Source organism: Eretmochelys imbricata, chromosome 3, assembly GCF_965152235.1.
Source record: "Eretmochelys imbricata isolate rEreImb1 chromosome 3, rEreImb1.hap1, whole genome shotgun sequence".
NCBI classification, from domain to species: Eukaryota; Metazoa; Chordata; order Testudines; family Cheloniidae; genus Eretmochelys; species Eretmochelys imbricata.
In genome coordinates this window covers 70,091,094-70,112,496 of record NC_135574.1, presented here as the reverse complement: position 1 = coordinate 70,112,496, position 21,403 = coordinate 70,091,094, and the positions used below count along the sequence as shown (strand labels likewise).

The 21,403-nt window shown below is 40.8% G+C and overlaps 1 protein-coding gene across 7 annotated transcripts in view; it reads left to right on the top strand.

Annotated features, from left to right (window-relative positions):
- The first annotated feature begins 429 nt into the window (after window positions 1-429).
- MAP3K7 (mitogen-activated protein kinase kinase kinase 7) overlaps window positions 430-21,403 on the top strand; it is a 66,352-nt gene continuing 45,378 nt past the window's right edge. For 4 of the 7 annotated variants that reach the window (XM_077812830.1, XM_077812828.1, XM_077812827.1 and 1 more), the window contains exons 1-5: window positions 430-1,046; window positions 17,144-17,254; window positions 19,174-19,239; window positions 20,103-20,148; window positions 20,735-20,873. In XM_077812830.1, the coding sequence (XP_077668956.1) occupies window positions 957-1,046; window positions 17,144-17,254; window positions 19,174-19,239; window positions 20,103-20,148; window positions 20,735-20,873 (452 nt within the window). In that variant the 5' untranslated portion in view covers window positions 430-956. Of the gene's footprint in view, window positions 1,047-17,143; window positions 17,255-19,173; window positions 19,240-19,579; window positions 19,680-20,102; window positions 20,149-20,714; window positions 20,874-21,403 lie in introns of those variants that run through there. The other 3 variants (XM_077812831.1, XM_077812833.1, XM_077812832.1) reach the window with 3 other exon arrangements.

The following is a 21,403-nucleotide window of genomic DNA, read 5'->3' as shown; positions in this document are numbered from 1 at the left end:
GAGGTATTGGTACAGACTGTGTGTCAGGAAACGATACTACCTCGCATCCGCCTTTCTGTTTGCTGGGGGGTGGGGTCGGACGGTTGCTGTGTGTGTGTTGCAGCCCCTCCCACGGAGGGTTGGGATGCCACTTGTCAATCAATCCCCTAGTGTATGTGCTGCGCGCGTGCGCCCGCGGGTGGGAGTATTACGACGTCTTCCCCCAGCCTTTGCTGTGCACATTACACCACGCCCCCACTTCGCGGGATCCCGGCCGCCCCGCGCCTATGACGCGGGGCGGGGCCCTTCCAAGGCGCTCTGCGGTGCGTGTCCCAGCCGCCTGTGCGGCTCGGGGGGCGGCTCTCCCTGGCGGGAGGGCGGTCGCCGGCGGGGCGGGAAGGGGGGCGGGGCCGGAGCTGGGACGCCGCCGGCCTTGCGCGGGGGGAGGAGCAGCAGCCGCCGCCAGGCCATGGCCCCGCTTCGGCGGCCTTAGCAGCAGCCGCCGCCGCAGACCCACCCCCGCCCCTTCGCGCCCGGGCAGCAGGAAGCGGCTCCTCTGTCAGTAGCGGCGGCCGGAGCTCGGCTCTGAGCGGCTCCTTCCCGTCTCGTTCCCTCGCCGCCGGGGCAGGCGGAGGCGGCGGGCCCCCGCCCCCGGGGCCGTCCCGTCTCCTCTGCTGGGGACGTGCCGCCCAGGCGACTCCCAGGCTCCGGGGAGGCCGCGGCCTAGGGCGGGCGGAGCGCGCCAGGCGCGGGATGCGGAGCGAGGCCCCCCCGGCCGGGGGCTCCGCGCAGCCCCAGTAGCCCGGGAGCGCCGCGGATGCGGCCTCGCCCTGCGCGGCGGCCCAGGAGGCGCCTCCGCCAGGCCCTCGCTCCCCAGAGCCTGTGCAGCTGGGGGCGCCGCGGCGGCCCGCCTGAGCCGCTCCTTTGCCCCGGGCCGGCCGGCCCTGCTTTCTCCTGCCGCGGTTGACAGTGAAGGGATGTCTGCTGCCACCTCCGCTGAAATGATTGAAACGCCCCCGGTCCTCAACTTCGAAGAAATTGACTATAAGGAGATTGAGGTGGAAGAGGTGAGCGAGCCCCGTGCGGAGCCGGGGATGTTCAGAGACTCCCCACCACCACTTTCCTGGACCTGGCTCGTGGGGCGATCCACTAGCTATACAGCTCCCTAGAGCTTGTAGGGCAGTTTTTACCCATCAGGGCCCCAAAGCACTTTATAAACTACATAGGTATTCCAGCCCGGGCACTGGTAGGCGGGGGTGGGGGGTGGAAGGAGAGTGGCCGTCAGCTGGCACAAAGGTGTGGGGGTGGGAGGAAAGATTCTGCTCTTAGAGACTGAGACAAAACCCTACACTTATGAGAGAGGCTGTGGGACCACTAACAGGCACGTAGAGCTGTCCCTCTCTGATCTGTGTGGTAAATTCTGTGCTATTCTCCCTCTCAGAAATGCCTAAATAGTGCAATAATGGGCACAGTAAATATATATAGATAAACGAAGGTCTGTAAACCTGAGCTGCTAGGGAGCTTAGGTGTTCCAAACCTGAGGCACTGATCAGCTTTTTTAAGGTGAATTTTGAGTTAGTCTAAATTTAATCCAAACTTTGGTGGCAGTTGATAAGTTTGAATTAACTTATCACAGTCAAATGGAGAATTTTTAAACTATATTGTAATGCTTCCATATAATGTGTCTATTTTGTAGGTCTCTGTTCTCCCCCCCATCCATCCTATTTGATGCACTTATAATACATCCATTAATATGGTATCTAGCTGCTGATCATTATTATCCAAATTTTATATGCATACATCATCATGTTTACGCATAAAAGACTCTTTAAAAAAATTTATTAAACTAACTTAAATGATGCTACAATCCAGTGGCTGTTACACTAACATCAGTACTGCATTTGTGACCCATATTGCATCTTTGGTATTGATTACCCATGAAGTAAATTCAATTGTCCATTTATGTTTTACTTAATTTTAAGAAAAATTTTTTCCCGCTTGAGTATTATGTTGAAAGGTTAGCTATAGAAGAATTGCTTTAAATTCTTTGCAGTTGGTATGTAATTGATTAAGAAGGAGTTCCTAAGAGTATTTGTGGATCAGTTCGGTTTTTTCTGTGGAGGCAGAGTGGATTTTCTCAAGAGCAATCTATGTGCTTTCCAAAAAGGTTCAATGGAGATACAATATATTAACTTAATCATTAAGGCCCTTATCTTGCAAGTTGTTCCATTCAGCTGGATCCCGCTGCCCTTGTGAAGTCCTTACTTATGTCAAGGTGTTGTGTGCATGAGCAGATCCCCATTTAACTCAGTAGGATTTACACATGCAGAACGACTTGCAGAATCTAGACTTAACAAACATTGGCATCATTACAGTCTTTGTGCTGTTAACTCCTTAGCAGATTAATTACTGCTGAAAGAACAAGATCTTTTCCTCTAAACAGAGTAACCATACAGAAGTGAACTTTGCCTCCTATAGGACCTTTCATATATAAGATAACCAGTAGCTCAGAACTTTAGAGAGTCATTTGCTAAATACTGATAGTTCGCCTGTATCTACTGAATTTTGGTCCACATACAGTCTTGGAGACTATAAACAGTTTTAATGAGAAGGAATGTTTTCTAAAAACTGTATGTTCAAAAAGCAACATGGTATCTTTGACTTCCACCTTGAGAGTCACCAGAAATCTGTAGAAGGTACTTTGGCTTTAATCTCTCTTCCAAAGGATTTCCTTTTCTATAAACACAATAATCTAGGTTAGAGGTTCTCAAACTGGGCGAATAGACCCCCTCTGGCAGGGGGACTGCAGAATGTATTCTGGGGGGGCGGCATGAGACACTTTAAGGGAAAAAAAACTTACTGCACACACTTACCCACAGCAATGAATACAGTAGAACCTTCGTTACGAATACCTCAGGAATGGAAGTTGGTCACAACTCTGAAACGTTCGTAACTCTGAACAAAACATTATGGTTTGTTCTAAAGTTTACAACTGAACATTGACTTAATACAGCTTTGAAACTTTACTATGCAGAAGAAAAATGCACAGTCAACCTGTGGAACTCTTTGCCAGAGGATGTTGTGAAGGCCAAGACACTAACAGGGTTCAAAAAAGAACTAGATAAAGTCATGGAAGATAGGTCCATCAATGGCTATTAGCCAGGGTGGACAGGGATGGTGTCCCTAGCCTCTGTTTGCCCTAGCCTCTGGGAATGGGCGACAGAAGATGAATCACTTGATGATTACCTATTCTGCTCATTCCCTCTGGGGCACCTGGCATTGGCTGCTGTTGGAAGACAGGATACTGGGCTAGATGGACCTTTGGTCTGACCCAGTATGGCTGTTCTTATGCTGCTTTCCCTTTTTTTTTAGTAGTTTACATTTAACACAGTACAGTACTGTATTTGCTTTTTGAGTGTGTGTGTCTGCTGCCGCCTGATTGTGCACTTCCAGTTCCAAATGAGATGTGTGGTTAACTGGTCAGTTTGTAATTCTGGTGTTCCTAACTCTGAGGTTCTACTATAGTCCATGCCACCCTCACTTCTGTGCTGTTCCATCCAGGGCTTAATTTTGTCCCCCAGCTTGCTGGGGCCGAGTATATCTGCTGTGAAAAGTGATTTTTGTATATTTGTTAATATCGCTTTTCACTGTCTCCCAGCTAGCTAGCAAGTCTGCTTCTGTGAAAAATATTAACAAACATATAAATATCACTTTTCACAGTAGCAGACTTACTAGCTAGCAAGTCTTTAAAACAAAACAAAAAAACCCCCAAAAAGGCAAAAGAAAACAACATGCAAAGCACCTTATTTTTGTTTCTGTTCTGTCTTGATCCAGTAAAGAATAGAGCTGCTGATCATTATTATTATTAACTATACGTTGTTGTTGTTGAGTTTGCAAATAAAACCCTGCATAAAACCCTGTATGTAAATACAAAATCATTGTAAATGTGAATATTTATTTTTTTCCTAAAGTTAATTAAGTATTTTAGGAAAAATTGACAGAGTGGCCACTAGAAAGAGTTGGTGGCCACGCTGTGAGACCACCAAAAAAATTGTTGTGAGAACCCCTGGACGAAATAGTCTTACCTCTGTGCAGGGGACTGGACTAGATGACTTACTGATGTCCCTTCCAGTTCTATGTTTCTGTGACTCTATGAAATGTCTTGTGTCAGAATTACACACATCTCTTCCTTTTTAAACATTTAATTCCATCATTTCTAAACAGTTTTTCTGTTTTAAGGAATTGGAAGTACTTTTGTATTTGAAGAAGACTCTGAAATTTGTTTAACATTCGCCTACGGTCAGTAATCAAACAATTAAGTGTCTTTTGAGATATGGCTTGTAGCTAGCCCTTACCCTATGCAAAAAGTTAAGGTTGTGGTAATTTTAGAGATCATAAACAGGTGCCCAGTGAAGACCCATAAAAGTGAGTATCACATAGCAAATATAATGTTGTACTTAGCACTTTGAACAAGTAAAATACTACACAAATGTTGAATCCTCACAACACCTGAGGACTGTAAGAATTACGACCTCATTTTACAGGTGGGGAAATGCAAAGCTACACTGTGTCTAACTGGCAAAACTGGGAGGTAGAACTCTGAGGCTTGATATACAAATCTTGGCATCCTCTTATGTATGTACTTCTGTATGCATGCTGACACCTGCACAGGCAGGATTTGGTGCACCAAAAATGTGTGCCCAGATGGTGCCTAGATTGAGGCCTCAGCAAGAATTAAACTATAGGAGTCTTGAGTCCTAATATACTAATTGGTTTACTATATCACACTGTCATCCTGAGACTTGCCTCTCAATCTGAGGAAAAAATGAAGATGATCCATTCGTTTTAAGACCCAGGGAAGGGGACTTTTGTCAAAGGGTAGGGAGAAATTTTGGTAACAGTTGATTTAGCATTTTGAGTTAAATGTATGTGGCCCCTGGATACCACAATGCTGAGTGTAGTAAAAATACCTAGAGGATAAACTCATATTACAGTGGAAGCAACAAAAACTGCTTTCCAATGGAACAGGTGAACTAGAAATAGAACTTGTCCACTATTATGAAATTCTAAGATATATGAACCCCTTCCTTGACACCCCTTTCTTGTTGTGCCTTCATTGATTTCACAATTGCTAGTAACCATATGCTGTAACTAACGACATAGCATTGTGCAGTAGAAGAAAACTGGGAATACTTTACACCTAGAGATCAAGAATTCCAAAATAATCACCCTTTACAAAGAGTTAAAATGGTTGTTTTATTATAGTATGTAGACATCAGTTAGATGTCCCAAGATGAACATCAACAACTCTAAACTGAAAAATGCAAAAGAATTCTTGTATAATCCCAGCTTTGCTCTTGTATTATCAAGGTTGTCTGGTCAGCAGATAGCACTGCCACTAGTTTATTAATAGATTTAAGTTCTGGAATAGTTACAGGCCCCAAGTCCTAGCTAATAAACATAAGATCTGTGCTTGTGCTTTCAGTTTGGTTTGGGTAAGTTTTACTGGATAACACACTAATATACCGTATTTTGTTCATCTGCATGGCTATAATTTGAGAGGTGAGAGGCATACACACGCCAAACATATATCCAACTTCCAAGTGGCATTTTGTTGTTTAAAGTTCTCGAGTTGGGATCAGATGGGTGAATAAAAGTCAACCCAAAATTAATGTGCCGTAAAAGAATATTCAAAGCAAGAATGTAGAACAACCTAAAACTCAGGCTCAGCAGCAACCTTCTTTTCCTTTACCCCTGGGAAACTTCTGATTGCTTCTGTGATTCTTATTTTTAACTTAAGCCTTCAGATACAAAATAGTCTGAAAAAGCATTAATAACTAGGGAACAAAACTATAGATTTTACCCTAGATTTCAAACAGCAAGCAAAACAGCTAATTTTTCTATATTTTGTGTTCTCCACACATCTGTTTTATGATGCTAACTAAATTACAGAGGTCTCGTTTTAGTATTTTAGGAGTTGCTTGGAAAATGTGGCTTTAAATTTTCTTGAAAAATTGTGGATAAATAAGCCTTTAAAGGAATGATATGAAGTGCTTTATGCTAGAAAAGTCCAGAAGGATTTATAAAACAATATATAATTCTGAAAGTTTGGAAATGAACTGAAAAGTTTTGTCTAGAAAGTAGTGGTGATAGCAGTGCAGATTCAGTTGTCGAATAAAGGCCCATCTGATTAAATACTTAGTAATCTCTCTATTTGGGAAGTTCAGTTAACAGATGCTTTGCAATACAGTGTGTGGGGTTTTTTAAATTTTTTTTTGTTGATAAAACCTAATCTTAAGGGAACACATAGAAAAAGGTAAACTTGGCTTCTAATTATTTTATTTGTTAAAGTATACTTGCCTTCCTTTTTTGATGCTTTGTTTCTGGAGTATTGTCCTCATGACTCTGTTCCATTCTTTTCCCTAATTAATTTGCTTCTGTCACCACACATCCACTGTAACTAAATACCATCTGACTGATTTGTGCACATGTTTTGGTTGTTGTCTGTTGTTGGTTTGAATAGTGCGGAATGTACACAGCTCTCTTTTATGTTATATGAGCCTTGGCACCCAAATCCGACAATGCTGACCACCCCACTATGGAAAAATCTAAGCCCAGTACTAGGAGTGGGTGGGTGTGTGGTGATACAGCATGACCAGAAGGCAGCAGGAGAGTCATATAGGAGAGATGTGTAAGCCCCAGGATGAGGAGAAGCCTTATTCCCTGTAGAGGGAAGAAAGGTTTCTGTAGATTAATTAAAAGCACCTGAAGCTAGTCACCTGATAAACTTCTGCTTCAATCAGCTAGGGGAAGGAGTTGGAGCAGAGTGGTTTGGAGTTGGAGCAGAGAGCAATTTGAAGGAGTGCTGTGGCTGGCTAGAAGACTAAGACCCTAGGTAAAGAGACACCCGGCTTGTGCAGAGAGAGAGGGCAGGAAGCCCCACAAGCTGAAGAGCAGGAGAGGGAAGTAGCCCAGGGGAAGGAAGCACTAGTTCAAGTGGTTGACCACTATCCCTAGGGCCCCTGGGCTGGGACCCGGAGTAGAGGGCGGGCCCGGGTCCCTCCCTCTCCACTACCCTTCTCTGGCTTACTAGTGGGACAGTAAATACCCTAGTTCAGGGGCAGGAAACTGCACCCTGAACCCCCCCAAGAAGAGGAAGCGCGGGACCCATCATAATCGTACCAGCAATTTGCCCGTGTGTGTGTATACAGATATATATGTGTGGGTGTATGCAATATTATATATTTTTCTTAAAGTGACTTTAAAGCATATACTATTTGAAAGCTTCTGTTATCCTCAAGTACAGTAATCTGTGATCTACAGGGTGCTGGTGGCGTCTCCGCCAAGTATTCTATGCAGGTTGTTGCAGAAGTGCCAGTTCTCCAACACAATACCAGATCTATTGTTGCTCTCCCTAACCTTGTAGAATTCCTGGCAAATTTCCTTTACTCTCCCATAGTACTGCTGATGATCCCTGTCAGACCCCTTTGCCTGCACCTCCCCCATGCAATCTACTTATAGATGTCCGTGTTTCTGTGTCTGGTCCGTAGCTGTGCTTGCATAGCCTCATCTCCCCACTGGTTCAAGAGATCCAGGCAGGAGTGTGTCTAGTACCTCTCTGTGTGCATGGAGCTTGCATGGTCTATTGCAGTGGTTCTCAAACTTTTGTATTGGTGATCCCTTTCACATGGAAAGCCTCTGAGTGCGACCCCTCCTTATAAATTAAAAACACTTTTTATATATTTAACATCATTAGAAATGCTGGAGGCAAAGTGGAGTTTGGGTTAGAGGCTGACAGCTCGCGACCCCATATGTAAGAACCTTGTGACCCCCTGAGGGGCTCTCAAACTGGGGGTCAGGACACCCCGGTCTATTGGGTGGTTGCACACAACAAAGCTGGTCTGCTCGCCAAGTTGGGCAATGAGAAAAATGCATTTCAAGGACATGGAAGGCTTTAAGGGGGTGGCTTCTGGTCTCTCTGATCCCTGGTCAGTGGAGTTTCTAATTGTGATCAGAGTGGTCACTCTTGCAGAGAATGGGGCATTGTGGGACAGTAGCTAGAAGACTGTTAGTCAACACACATCATGCAGTGTCTTCACTCATATTGCATTGACCTAAGCCATAGTTGAACTACTTTACGCTGTTCGGTGGAGGGGCAGGGGTACTGTGTTGATGTAATAAGGCACTTGTGCTGGCTAGAGACGAATTTGATGTAGACACAACCTAACTTTGTAGCGTAGCCGAAGCCTTAATTTCAACAGTCCACTTGAACAAAGGTAGTTGATAACTAGAGTATTTTGAGGGAATCCTCTTACAAAGAAGAACTGATAAGCTTTCTAAATATATATTTAAGAATAGCTATTTAAGATTCCACACCACTAAGAGGACATATTTGTAATGTGTACACCTATACATAATACATTTTTGGAAACAGCTGAATATGATTTCATCTGCCCACTGGGGCCTGAATTTAGGGTTCTTTATCTTCTACAGCTAGGCAGGAAATGGTTTTCTAGTCCCATGAAATATAGAATATTTTTCTTGTCCTGAATCAGGACAAGAAGTCAATCTCAAATTTTTGTGAACCAATAATCCAAAAACATTTCAGATCAGGTTAATTGAAATACTTAATTTTGATTTCTCATCTTATTTTTAAATTCTTTTTAGTATAAATTAAAATTTCCAATGGAGGTTATTTAGAAACAAACCCCTTCATTTAGAAAATGTCAAAACATCCCATTTTAACAATTTTGAATTTTTTTCCAAAAAGTTTTAGAATCAGGGTATTCATCAAAGCTGATCCTTTTTCCTGCTAAAAATTTTGGTTTTGACAAATTGTCATTTTCTGATTTATAAAAAAAAATTCTGAAAATTCCTGACCAACTCTAATGTTTTCCTCGCAGCTGTTGATGGCCTGGAGTCTGAACTGTGGTCCAAAGTCTTGATCCTGTAATCACAGAATCATAGGACTGGATGGGACCTCAAGAGGTCATCTAGTCCAGTCCCTTGCACTCATGGCAGGACTAGGTATTATCTAGACCAGAGCTTCTCAAACTATCTGATGTGGGGACCGGCGATTTTTTTTTTTCCAATGTGCACACAGACTGGCAGCCGATGGCTCGCTGACCGGCACTGGTCCTCTGACCACCACTTTGAGTAGCACTGATCTAGACCATCTCTGACAGGTGTTTGGCTAACCTGCTCTTAAAAAATCTCTAAAAAGAAAAGGAGTACTTGTGGCACCTTAGATTCCACAACCTCTCTAGACCATCTATGCCAGTGCTTAACTCCCCTGACAGGAAGTTTCTCCCACTCTGTTTATGCCACAGTGGCAGCTCCTGTCCCACAGGGCTGGGTTTGGCTCCCTACTCTGGGCATTGCAACCTAATGCACGTAGTCACAGTGCCACTGAAGTTTGGCACATCCGCCCTGCCATAGATGGACACGGAGGAGTGGAGGGCTATATTGCAATGCCACTTAGTTTGGGGACGTTTTACTCTGATTGTGGATATTTCACAGACTTTATTCAAATTAATCGTTTCCATGATTAGTGTGGCAAAATCATATCCCTATTCATGTTCGATAACCAAAAGAATGTGAGCCCCCATTGAAGTGCTGTGGCTAAAAACTAATATAGTTCCTTGTGTATCCAGGAATATTGAGCAGGAGTATGGAGGTGATATTAAGTTAGTATATAGCATTGCTGAGACAACTGCTGGAATATTGTAGCCACACTCTTTAAAAAGATATTGAAAATTTGGAAAATCATTCAGAAAAGATACAAAAATTATTTGAGGTCTGGAAAACAAATGACAACTGACTTCCTGTATGCCCAGTTTGAGACAATCAGGTCCTGGTTTTGAGGAGTGCAGTGTACTCCAGTTGAAGTCAATGATAGCCATAAGTGTTCAGCATCTCTGAAATATTAAGCTCTTGATGTTTTAAGCTGGGCAGCACGAAACAAAAACACAGGAAATTAGACACTTGAAAATTTTGGTTTTGATTTCTGTGGCCTTGGTTAAATTCAGACATTTCACTGGTTTAACTTAAAATCAGTTTTTAAACTTATTGAGTTAAACTGTTGGGAGTTTGTGTGAAGACACTTAATCAGTTTTTTTTTTTTTTTTTTAAGTTTCAGCTGAAATAAGCAATTATTGAACCAAAATAGTATTGTCGTGGCATGGCTCCCACCTGGGCTGCCCTCTTGCAGCAGGCTGCACCATGATAGGCAAACCTGCCTCAGCTTCCTTCCTTCAGAGGCGCCGGTAACTCCATGAGCACTCCCTTGCATAATAATACACTTCCTTAGGCTGGTTTATTATAAAAATATAGTGCAAAATAGTCCATAACAAGTCCCCAAATATAGTCCATTTATCATTGTCTGCGAATGTGCATGGCATGTAGTCTTTAAAATCCAACATCTTCTAGTCCATCCACATAGCACGTATCATTCTACTGTGTATTCCACCACACCCAAGCTCTTTGATCCCCTCCTGTCCTTTTACCAGGACAGCCACTCCAGCCCATCCAGCTTGAGTGCAACCCTTCCCTTCCCAGCAGGAATCCCCCACAGCTTCCCTGCTGGGAGTTCATCCTCACTAAGGGAGCATCCCTAACTGTCCCTGGCTCTCTCATTGTTTCCCTGGATGCAGCTCCCAAGGTGTGGAGACATGAGCATGTAGGCCCCTGTGCTAAATACTAAATACTAAAGCTGTGCTGTTCCCGTCTTTCCAGCCCTCAGCATTGGCTTTTAGCCTTAGAAGTCAGCAAGCAATTCCCTCTTGCTGTTCTGCTCCCTTCAGCCCTCTCCAGCCCCCTGGCTCCTCTTCTCCTAACTCAGGCAGTTCTTACCTGCTCCTTTTCCTGACTGACTTGGGCAGCTCTTAGCTGACCCATTTCCTCACTGGGCCTTCTGTCTCAGTCTATATCCATTTATATGGCTCAGGTGCCTTTTCTTAAAAGCCAATTAGCAGTCAGTTGACCATTACAATTGTCAAATTGTCTTAAAGGGCCAGTGTCATCCTGCAAGGAAGTGTCTCTACACAAGCTTGCACCAGTTTAACTAATCTGATTTTAAAACATAGTTATGAGTGTAATTTTTTGTGTGAAGTTCCCTGTCTGTAAAATGTGGATAAAACATCTCTCTATGTTAGGGTGCTAGAAAGTTGAATTCAACAATGAATGCAGGGCACTCAATATTATGGTGATGAATGCAAGACAAGTGTTTGAGGAAATAATAAATTCTGTGTTCAGTGTAGTGAATGATGAGAGGATAAAAGAAAATCTTGAACGAATGCCTTATTCTCTGAGCACTGTCCGTCTTATGCATGGAATGTGCACAGGGTCCTGTGGGGGGAAAAAAAATGTGATTTGGGGCCTTTGGGTATCACTGAAATAGTAGTAATAACAATAAAGTGCACCCTTTTTTTATAAAGCTCTGGAGGTGTATACATAACGTACACACATACAAACAACTTCACCTCTGTTGTAATAGAGATCCCCTTACAAAAAAATCCCCCTTCTTCCTACCCAACTTCCCTCTGAGAAATGCCTGCAAAATGAAATGGATCCTGCAGTGTGCATTGAAGGCCTGTAATGTTGGCTCTGTCAGACCAGCAAGGGGACTGAGTTCCAGAGTTGAGTCCTCTGTCAATACCTAGGCACCAGCCTTTAATGTTTAAATCTAGGGCCTGTTAGTTTGAGCACCTCAGATATCATGACAGAGGATAATGATCCATTCCAATATATGGAAAACAGATTTTACCCCAATATATTTAAATTACTACTGGGTATAGTGAGTTTAATCCTTAAAACATGTTACTGTACATTAAGTTTTCAGTTAACTTATTTTTTTAACTGTCTTTTTATGAGGTTTTACCCAGCCTCTTTTGAATACATAAAATGTACTGGGTTCTAAAATAACCCTTTGCTGATAAATTGTTACCTCAGTCTGGGATACAGATGCTTCCTGGAATGAGTAAACTACCCAAATGCTAATAAACTCTTCAAAAAGAATTGAGTTTAGACCAAGCAGGGAAATGGCTGCTGTTTTAGGAATGCTCCACAGAATGTTTAGATAATGATTAATTGCATATTCACTAGACTCTTTAATATGAGCATGTAAGCCTTCATATACAATTACACTTTGAAAAGGAAACTCCATTGGAAAGTATGGATTTGGGTGTTCTTAAACCCCCACTAAGTCCTCAAGATGATAATTAAGTTGATGTCTTATGGGCCTTCTTTTGTACATACTGCAGTTAATAAGTAGAATTTTCCAAAGAATACTAAAGCTGTTAACTGGAGAAGTATTCTATTTTATTGTCCCTCTTATGCCCAGCAAGGCCTCTTTAGAACAAACAGCACTGTGCATCTGAATAAGAGTCGAAAGTGAAGAGTTGTTCTTATTAATGAAGATATGAAATCTGTTAGTCTCTCAAATTTTGGAGAATAGTAAAAGTATATGTATTGGCTAATACAGTTCAGAAACAGCTGAATGCTATTTATTTTTCTTTACTCCTGGGCTTGAGAACTGGGATCTAAATAAACATGAGTTCATTTTTCTTGTTTGTAGTATGAGTAACTAGCATTAAGAATATCCTTTTAAGATGAGAGAGAATTTTAAAGACCTTTAACCTAGGACCTCTAAAATATATATATCACCCATGGTTTATACTCCACGTATTTTCAAATCAATGTGTGTTGTTAAGCAGCATTGGCAGTGTGCTTAATACTGTGTAAACACAAAGAAAGATACAGTCTCTGCCCCAAGCACCTTATATAGTTTCTAATTCAAGGCTTTATTTAGATGATTTTTTAAAAAATGTTAGAATGAATTACATTGGAAAAAGTACAAATACAACTCTTTTAAGTTGTATGTAATTGCAGTTTTGTTAGTGTAGTAAAAGAGGATATTCCTCTGGAATTCTTTTTTTTTGTAGGAGATCCAATAAGGAGCAGAGAGCGAAAGGGAGAGAACTAAAAAACAAGTTATGTAGATTAATGACTCTTTAAAACTTTCTAAACAGCCTACACTTGTTTCTTGAACCACCTATTTTATTATTGACAAACATTTGCTACAGAAAAAGTAAGAGGATTTCCACTATACACTGCACATTTCCTCCCCTTCTCCCACCCCCCCCCCCCTTCTCTTATGGTACCCGAAGGTAAAGGTGAAGAATCTTTTTCAGACCAGTATGTTTATTTTTAGATCATTTTCCAAGACTCCAGTGCCACAGAGCAACTGCTGTTAATGGAACTACTTAAGTAACAAGTCAATAATGTGGGGTTCATGTAAATTGAGAATGTGTACTGTTACCCAAACAAGTGTAGTTGTACCAGCAGTAGGAGATATGAAGGAATCAGCGTGAAGAAACTAAACTTTAGACAACTCTTCTCTCCTGTGGTATTAAAATAATTGGTTCTTGTGCATATCAGAAATGAAAGCTTTATTTCTAATGTTTAAATTATTCAGGCAACTTTTAAGACTTTCCTTTCAAAAGAAAATTGGAGGGAGAATGCTAAAAGTAACTAGCTATTTTGCTGTTGTTAGTTTCTCTCTCATAAAAATTGTCCGTGAATAAAATAGTTCTGCCACATACTCCAGTGTCATCTTCTGCTCTATCATACTATAAATCTGTGGGTCTTATTGGATCTATCACTACTTCTGTTTGTTAATTTGTAATGGTGTCCCAGAGCTCCTTTCTTTCATGGCTGGCCAAGAAGCTGAGAATGTCTTTCTAATGTGGACCTAAAAATGGTAATTCCTTTATCTGTAGCCTAGATCAACATATGCATCTGTGTGCTCTCCTTAGAGCTCAAGTTTTGGCATTAGCTTACAGCTCGCTTCTAGGTGCAATGAAGATGTTAACACATTGTTTCAAAACCCTGACCAATCTTGTACACAGTCATCCAGTAATTTATATTGGCGAACACTTGGATGCTATATATTTCTCTGACTTCCTCTCATGGTTCTCCATTGTGCCCATTAAGAGATTCTGTGAGAGTCTTCCTCTTGGCTCCTGACACTGACCTCTCCAGAGCCATTGGCTGGACTTAGTAAAGGGGGTCTGCCTTTTAGAATTTATTCTCCTTTTCCACTAGAGCCTTTTTGTAGTGCATTTCATGGCACAAAGCAAAGCTGGTTGAGTTAGCATGCACAACCGGAAGACAAGTTTCTTTTTTCCTTTCTTAACAGCATGGTTATTTGTGTTTCTGGCAGCAAATGTTTTAATTATTACTCAGTTGAAGCAGATTTATTTAAACTTAGAAGCTTTAACGTAAATGTTTAGGTTCCCTGGTGATGAATGCTCTTAAGGGGCAAATTTTATCATAACTAACACAGTATGCAACTGACTGGGTTGCAGAATTTGTCCATTAGTCACTTACAATTAAATTAAAGGGACACTGTCATCTTTTTTTAAATTGACTAATAAAAACAAGTTTGAGTTAACATAGTAAGTTTCAAAACTTTGTAACTCACTCCTTTTAAAAAAGAAATATATATATAAAATCACTTTTTTCTGCTGCAGTGCTGATTTTTGTAAGGGCCTTCTCAGCAGGAAAGGAGTGAACTGACGACTAAACAGTAAAACTGACTACTCCAAAGTCTGTCAAATGCACAGTGCAAACAAACTGAAAAATAAATAACATTTTCACTAAATTCTTCCAGTTACAATCAGTAGTCCCTCTAATTTTTCCCACTCATATGCAGAATGAATTTTGTTACGTGCACCAATATGACGGATATGTGTAACACATCACCTCCATATTGGTGCACGTAACAAAATTCATGTGGTGGCGATGGGGCCAAAGAGGTTCAGAGTGTGGGAGGGTGCTTAGGGCTAGGGCAGAGAGTTGGGTTGCAGGATTGTGAGGGTTCCTGCTGAGGGTGCGGGCTCTGGGGTGGGGCCGGGGATGAAGGGTTTGGGGTGCAGGAGGGTGTTCTTGAGCTACAGCGGGGAGAGAAGATTCCCCCAGCGCTCTGCTCCCGCAGCAGCACCTGGGTTGTGGGGGAAAGGCTTCTCTCCCCACCATGGGAGCTCTGGGGCTGCAGGATAGGCGCCCTTTCCTGGGCCCCAGCAGGTCAACACCTGGGTTGAGCGGAGATGTGCCTAGGGCCATGCCACTTCAGGGTTGGGCTGCTCCAGCTGTGCCGCAGGCTGAATTGGTGGCTGGGGGAGGGGTGCCCCTCCAATGGTTGGTTGGGAGCCGGGGGAGGGGCGCCCCTCCCGTGGTTGCGGCAGGTCCCCAGGCGGGTTCCCTGAGTGCCTGTGCTGTGCAAAATAGGCTGCTTTGTGGCCCCGCAGCTTATAGGGATCACTTGTAACTATACTGTGTACAACATTTTCAGACAGTGATTTTTTTTTCGAGTTGGTGTCCATCAAATGTTTAAATTAGCATTAAAGCAACAAAAAAGAGAGGAGGATAAAGAGAGGAGAAATCTTTTTTAAAAGGCTATTTTCTAAGACATGCTCACCAAGTAAAATACTAGAGAGAGTTATGTCTTTGAACATGTTTTATTACTGTTGATATGTACTCATACCCAATGTATACAGCTTGGAAAGGAGGAGAAATCAGGAATTTCCAAACATTGTTTCCACTGAATCATTAAACTCATTACATAGTAATTTGTGTATGTTATGTAACATTAATAGTAATAAGGCCTTGCATTTAATAAGGATATGAGAAATAGAAATTACTGCCTTTATGCAGTGTAGTAGAAGTAACTTTTCTGTAGAAAACTTACTTTGCATTTCAAAACTTTTTTATAGTGTTTGATTTCTTTGCAACTTAAATAACGTTCATTTTTGTTTTGTAATTTCTTTTTTAAGGCAAATGGTAAAATCAGATTCTATTGTATGTAATTATAGTAACCCCCAATCATGTATAGCATTTGAAGCATTGGCCTTCATCACTGCAGCACAAATTGCTACAACTTGAACTATAGGATTAACTGTGTTAGCCGGCATCAGCAGAAAGCTGTGATCCAGGAGGCTGGGATGGACTTCTGGGGCCAGGTGTTAGGTTTCAGTGGTGGTTGGTGGTGGTTATTTTGGCATGCTTCCAGGACTTTTCCTGAGGAATGCGAGCAAGAAAAGGGAAATTGAACTTTTCAATAGTTTATATCGCCACCAAACCTGAATAGAATTGGATGGGTCCAAGGAAAAGGCATTTCTATTGCTAGGGGGCCCCCCTGCTGAATTTCAAGGGCCTGCTCCAAAAATGGAGGTGTTAGAGCTTCTCCCCAAAAAAAAAAAAAGACTCAAGAATCTCTTATGGGAAGTATTGTGAAATCTAAATATAGGGATCTCTATCTAACCCCTTCTAGTGAAGTCAAAGTGCAGGATTATATCATCTACCCACTCTTACAGAAATAATAGTAAAAGTTAAAATTCAGTATTATGGCTTCATTAGAGGGTTAATTGGAGGTAAACTACTAACTGGAGAACTGGTTTTAGTGCACATTTTGCTCATGAGAGGGAGTGTTAAAGGAAATGACTGGGTAAAGTTCTCATTAGTCTGAAAATATCAGTATTGAAAGTATTGGGCGGGGGGGGGGGGATACCTTGGCCGTATCTGACATATATCCCTTACTCTGTCTTCTGCTACACTTCAGCATAGTGCCAGAATACATGCATTTATGTACTTTTATTCCAGAGGTCAAACTTTATATAACTAATAAGCAGGAATATGTGCAATAAGATACTATTTCCCAGAGCGAGTTTTATAAAAGTAAACTCTATGTAGGAAGGATGAAGAAAAGAATAAGGGGGAAGCAACTATTCTTCCTTTTTTCCCAGGTTCTTTTTGAGTAGAACTTGTGTGAAATAAGTAACTTTACAAATTTGTATGCAATATAAATATTTCAGAAAAAATGTGAAGAATTTAATGCATATAGTTTACTGTTTTTCCCTGTAGGTGATCTATGGGAGAAGCCTTATGCACATGCCATTTATCAGAATAACCCTATAATTTGTAACTGTGCTTTATGACTGCATAAAATTAAAGTTTTGTTATAAACTTGGACTTCACTTCATATGCCTGATATCTTTATATTAAATTTTTGATGCTGCGTAACATGTTTCTTTAAATATTTGTGAAGTGCTACAGGCAAGCTGGAATTGTTTTCTTAACTACAGTATTCCTTGCTATCTTGATCTAGGTTGTTGGAAGAGGAGCCTTTGGTGTGGTCTGCAAGGCAAAATGGCGAGGAAAAGATGTAGCCATTAAACAAATAGAAAGTGAATCTGAAAGAAAGGCCTTCATTGTGGAGGTACAGTAAGCTTCCTTGAAAAGAAGTTATGGGATTCGGTATGTTCCCCCCCCTCCCCCAACTAGTAATGTGGTATGGCTTTGCCACTGACATACCCCACACCCAGCCACGCCACTTCCACCAGAACTTGTAAGAGGGTCCTCAGAGGATGGCCTGTGGCTGTCTTCTCCAGTTCCTGCACTGAAGGAATTCTTCCCAGTGAGGTCTGGGGTATTTAGAGCTTCTTTATGCCACTCCAACCCTTTTTAATCTGTGTAGAGAGACCAAAGGAGGAGTGAGAATCTCATCCAGTGTCATTTAACATTGGGTGGGGGGGGGCATACTATGAAAAGTTTGGTTTATGTTTCCATTAATGTAGTAATTTATTTTTAATTAAAATTGTAAAAATCTAGAAGAAAATACATGTAACTCATGTATTTGAGAACACATCCCTCATTTTCTCCATTCCACCTCTTAATTTAGCACCTCACACATAATTCGTACATTTCCGAAAGGAGAGAACATTCTAGGATCCAGTGTTGTTACTACATAACTTCAGTGAACTTTCATTATGCCAGAGTTCTGTTTGTTTGCATTTAAAACACAGTAGATAAACATTTAGGGTACCCAGGATATATGGAGTAAAATAAGAATAAATCCCTAACGTGTTACAGTTTCTTTAACCATACGACAATTTTGTGACTAAAATGTATTTATAATAATCTCTCTGCTAACAGAATATGTATACTGTGCTCATTGTCATTGTATGTGAGTGCAGAATAACGTTCACATAAATCTAAACATGGTTGAATGGTAAGTCATTTTGGTTGGGCTTTATATGAGAGAGAATCTAAGAGAAAATCCTCAAATTATTTTGAATTGGTTTCAAGATATTACATTTTTGAGTTCTCGCACTGTGTAGATTCAGTTCTTTTTCTAATATCACTTCAGACTATATATAAAGAATTTCTAGGAACATAGGGTCATGTGCTCTATCGACTGGATAGTGAAATTCAGAGGGTACTATTAAAAACTCCCTCAAAAGTCTGTGAAAGTCAAAACTTCCCACAAGTTGGTTTATTTTCTGCCAACTTGCAAATAAAAAATGGTTCTTAATTTCTTCAGTGGGTGTATCAACACATGCCTACTATGAATTACTACAAGCAATTTTTTCTCGTGACTGGATGGCATAAATGTTAACTTGTAGAATTTATTTTATAGTTCATTTTTGTGGCATTACTCCATTTTGCATTAAAGTGAAGTATTTTGCCCATAAGATTTTCTGTAGTAATTCAGACCATTTGTCCCTGAAGTCAGGTAACCTTGCTTCCAACTGTGAGCAATAAACAGTGCTACAGAAATATTGCAAAATCCTCAGAATGTCATATCTAGTTGCACAATGCTGTACTTGGAAAGTGGATGATCTGCTTGTTCAGCAGCTTACACTCTGGCCCTGAAGCATGAGACTTAATTATGTTCTTAACATGCATAATTAAAAATTTGATTTCAGTCATGACATTTTCTAACCCAGTTTAATAGGTCTGCCTGGCTAATATAATCTGTTATGAGACAGGGGAGTGCTATTATCTCCATTTTACAGATGGAGACCTGAGGCACAGGAAAACTCTGATTTGTCTTTCCAAGGTCATGCGCGAAGTCTGTGGCAGAGCCAGGGTCCCAGGTCTCCCAAGTTCTAGGCTAGTGCCCTAAGTATTAGATTTTTAGAGGATGGTCCAGTTTTAAAATCCAGGCACAGTATGTGACATAAATTTGCTAGTTTACAACCTAATTTAATTATCTAAGACATCAACTTTTTCACACGAACGAACCATGCTATGTAAATAATTGTGTTGATTTAATTGTTAACTGTGTATATGAAACCAAATGGTAACTTGAAGTATTTTGTGGTTGAAAAAAAGTGGTGAACTTTTGTGTTGCAGCTTCGACAGTTGTCACGTGTGAACCATCCTAATATTGTCAAGTTATATGGAGCCTGTCTGAATCCAGTAAGTTGTAATCCTCCAGTTTTTGTCACCTTGATAAAGCTCACTATAATCAAGCAATAATGCAAGAAATACATTCAGCCAATATATTCACCTTAGTATTGTGTCTCTAAAATGGTTTCTGGTTTTCTTATTAATGGGTTGATTTTTTCTAAATATTAATTTTTTTTTTACTTGAAGCAAAGTGTAGCCTCTAAAAACCTATTCACACTTCATCTTGTTCATTTGCTCTCCCTATGCTGATTTTTTTGATTGCAAAGAAATTAGTGTGGTATATATGTATGTAGTGTGCAGCCCCCATATTGAATCCAAATCAGCACTACAAAAAATGATTTATTTACAGATGACGCACATGATTGGAAATCAATTCCTTTACATTTACCTGCCAAGGTCAGGATTCTGTTTTTACCCTGCAACAGCTGAGAACCCTACAAATGCCTCAGGTGATGCAGCAAGTACTGTAGCAGGACAGATATGAAATCTTGAACTCACAACGTGGTAGGCTAACTTAGACGTATTTTATTAGTGGTCTGGGATATTAAATTGATTAAAATAGTTTATTCAGGTCTAATAAAAATTGGCAATTTTAGTTAATTTTTCTAATCCACTCTTACAGTACATCCATTCTAACTGTAATTTAAAGGCAACCTTAGCCTTAAGGGGTATACAGTGATGCATCCTCTCCTCTTTGCTACCCTTTAATAGGATCTCAGCATCAATTTAATTCTGCATCTGATAGATCAGTGCATCAATTATGGACACTTTGCAGTTCTTCTCAAAGAACTTTCCTTTCAAATTACAAAACCTATTGTCCGCCCCTACACTGCACTTTAAAACATCCCTATTTTTTGTCCCCTCCCCAAAAGGTGTGTCTTGTTATGGAGTATGCTGAAGGAGGTTCTCTGTACAATGGTGAGTATCATTTAAACATGGTGTCTCCCTGCAGCTAAAGTGTTAGTGTTAGGAGAACCTTTTCTTAAAATATAAAATGGGTTTAATATTTATTTTAAAGAGCATTTTACAACCAGCATAGTTTAAAAACATGTTTTAATCATCTGATCTTTTGGTATCAAATAAATGGCTTAAATTTTCTGACTCCTTTCATTTTTCCCTGTAAAAATCTGACTTTATTAAGTGACCACCTTCAACTTGTTGTCAATTTCTTGAGTGATCATTTAATACAGGCCACAGTAGATACAGCTGAAAATGAGTGATTTTATTTTATAACTAGCCATTAAGTGGCAGAATTTGTGTGTGTAAATATTTGCTAATGAACTAAGTACCCTTTTAAAAACTTTGGAAATCACTATTCAGGTAACTTCCATTAATAGTGATATATAAAGTTAAACAATGTAAAGAGAGATTTCAACAGCAACGCTAAAGGATGAGAGTAAATAACTAGTTGAATGTCATACAGCTTGTTACTGGTGTGTTAACTCCATTGTTTCCATGGTAATATGCAATAAAGTTCTTTTTAGTTTGTGCCTTTGTTTTGCAGTACTGCATGGTGCTGAGCCTCTGCCTTATTATACTGCTGCACATGCAATGAGTTGGTGTTTACAGTGTTCCCAAGGAGTGGCATACCTCCACAGCATGAAACCAAAGGCTCTAATTCACAGGGACCTGAAACCGCCAAAGTAGGTTTCTAGTCAGTGTTAAACCTTTTTTTCTTAAAAGTGCAATTTGGGGTTTCTCATTGTCCTGTTACTTCCAGTGGATTTGGAGGAAAACTTTTAATTGATAACTTTTATTTATTAGCTATAAAGTAAATGAATCTAAATAAAGACTATGGGTTTTAAATTTCAGTTATAAAATCAAGACACGCTGATTGTTTTGTGTACCACTAACTGTGTGTTCAGCACTGCGTGTTGTGCAGACATAAAGCCTGTTCTTGCCCCATATCATGGAAGTGGGTTTTTAGCAGGGACTTGGTTACCTGAATGGGGAAACTAAAAAGGCCTTAAGGTCTACTTCTAGTGACCTGCACTGTTTTGCAGGAGAACCTACATTTGATGCTCCAGTTCCTTCTTCCTTCCCCAATGCTCATCCATAGGCACTGAGACCACATGGTCAATAGCAACCCTTCCATTTGAAGAAAAAGCAGCATTGGCTGGCTCTAATGAGAGTCCTGATCATTCCCCTTCTGGCAAGATAGCAGCCATGATGA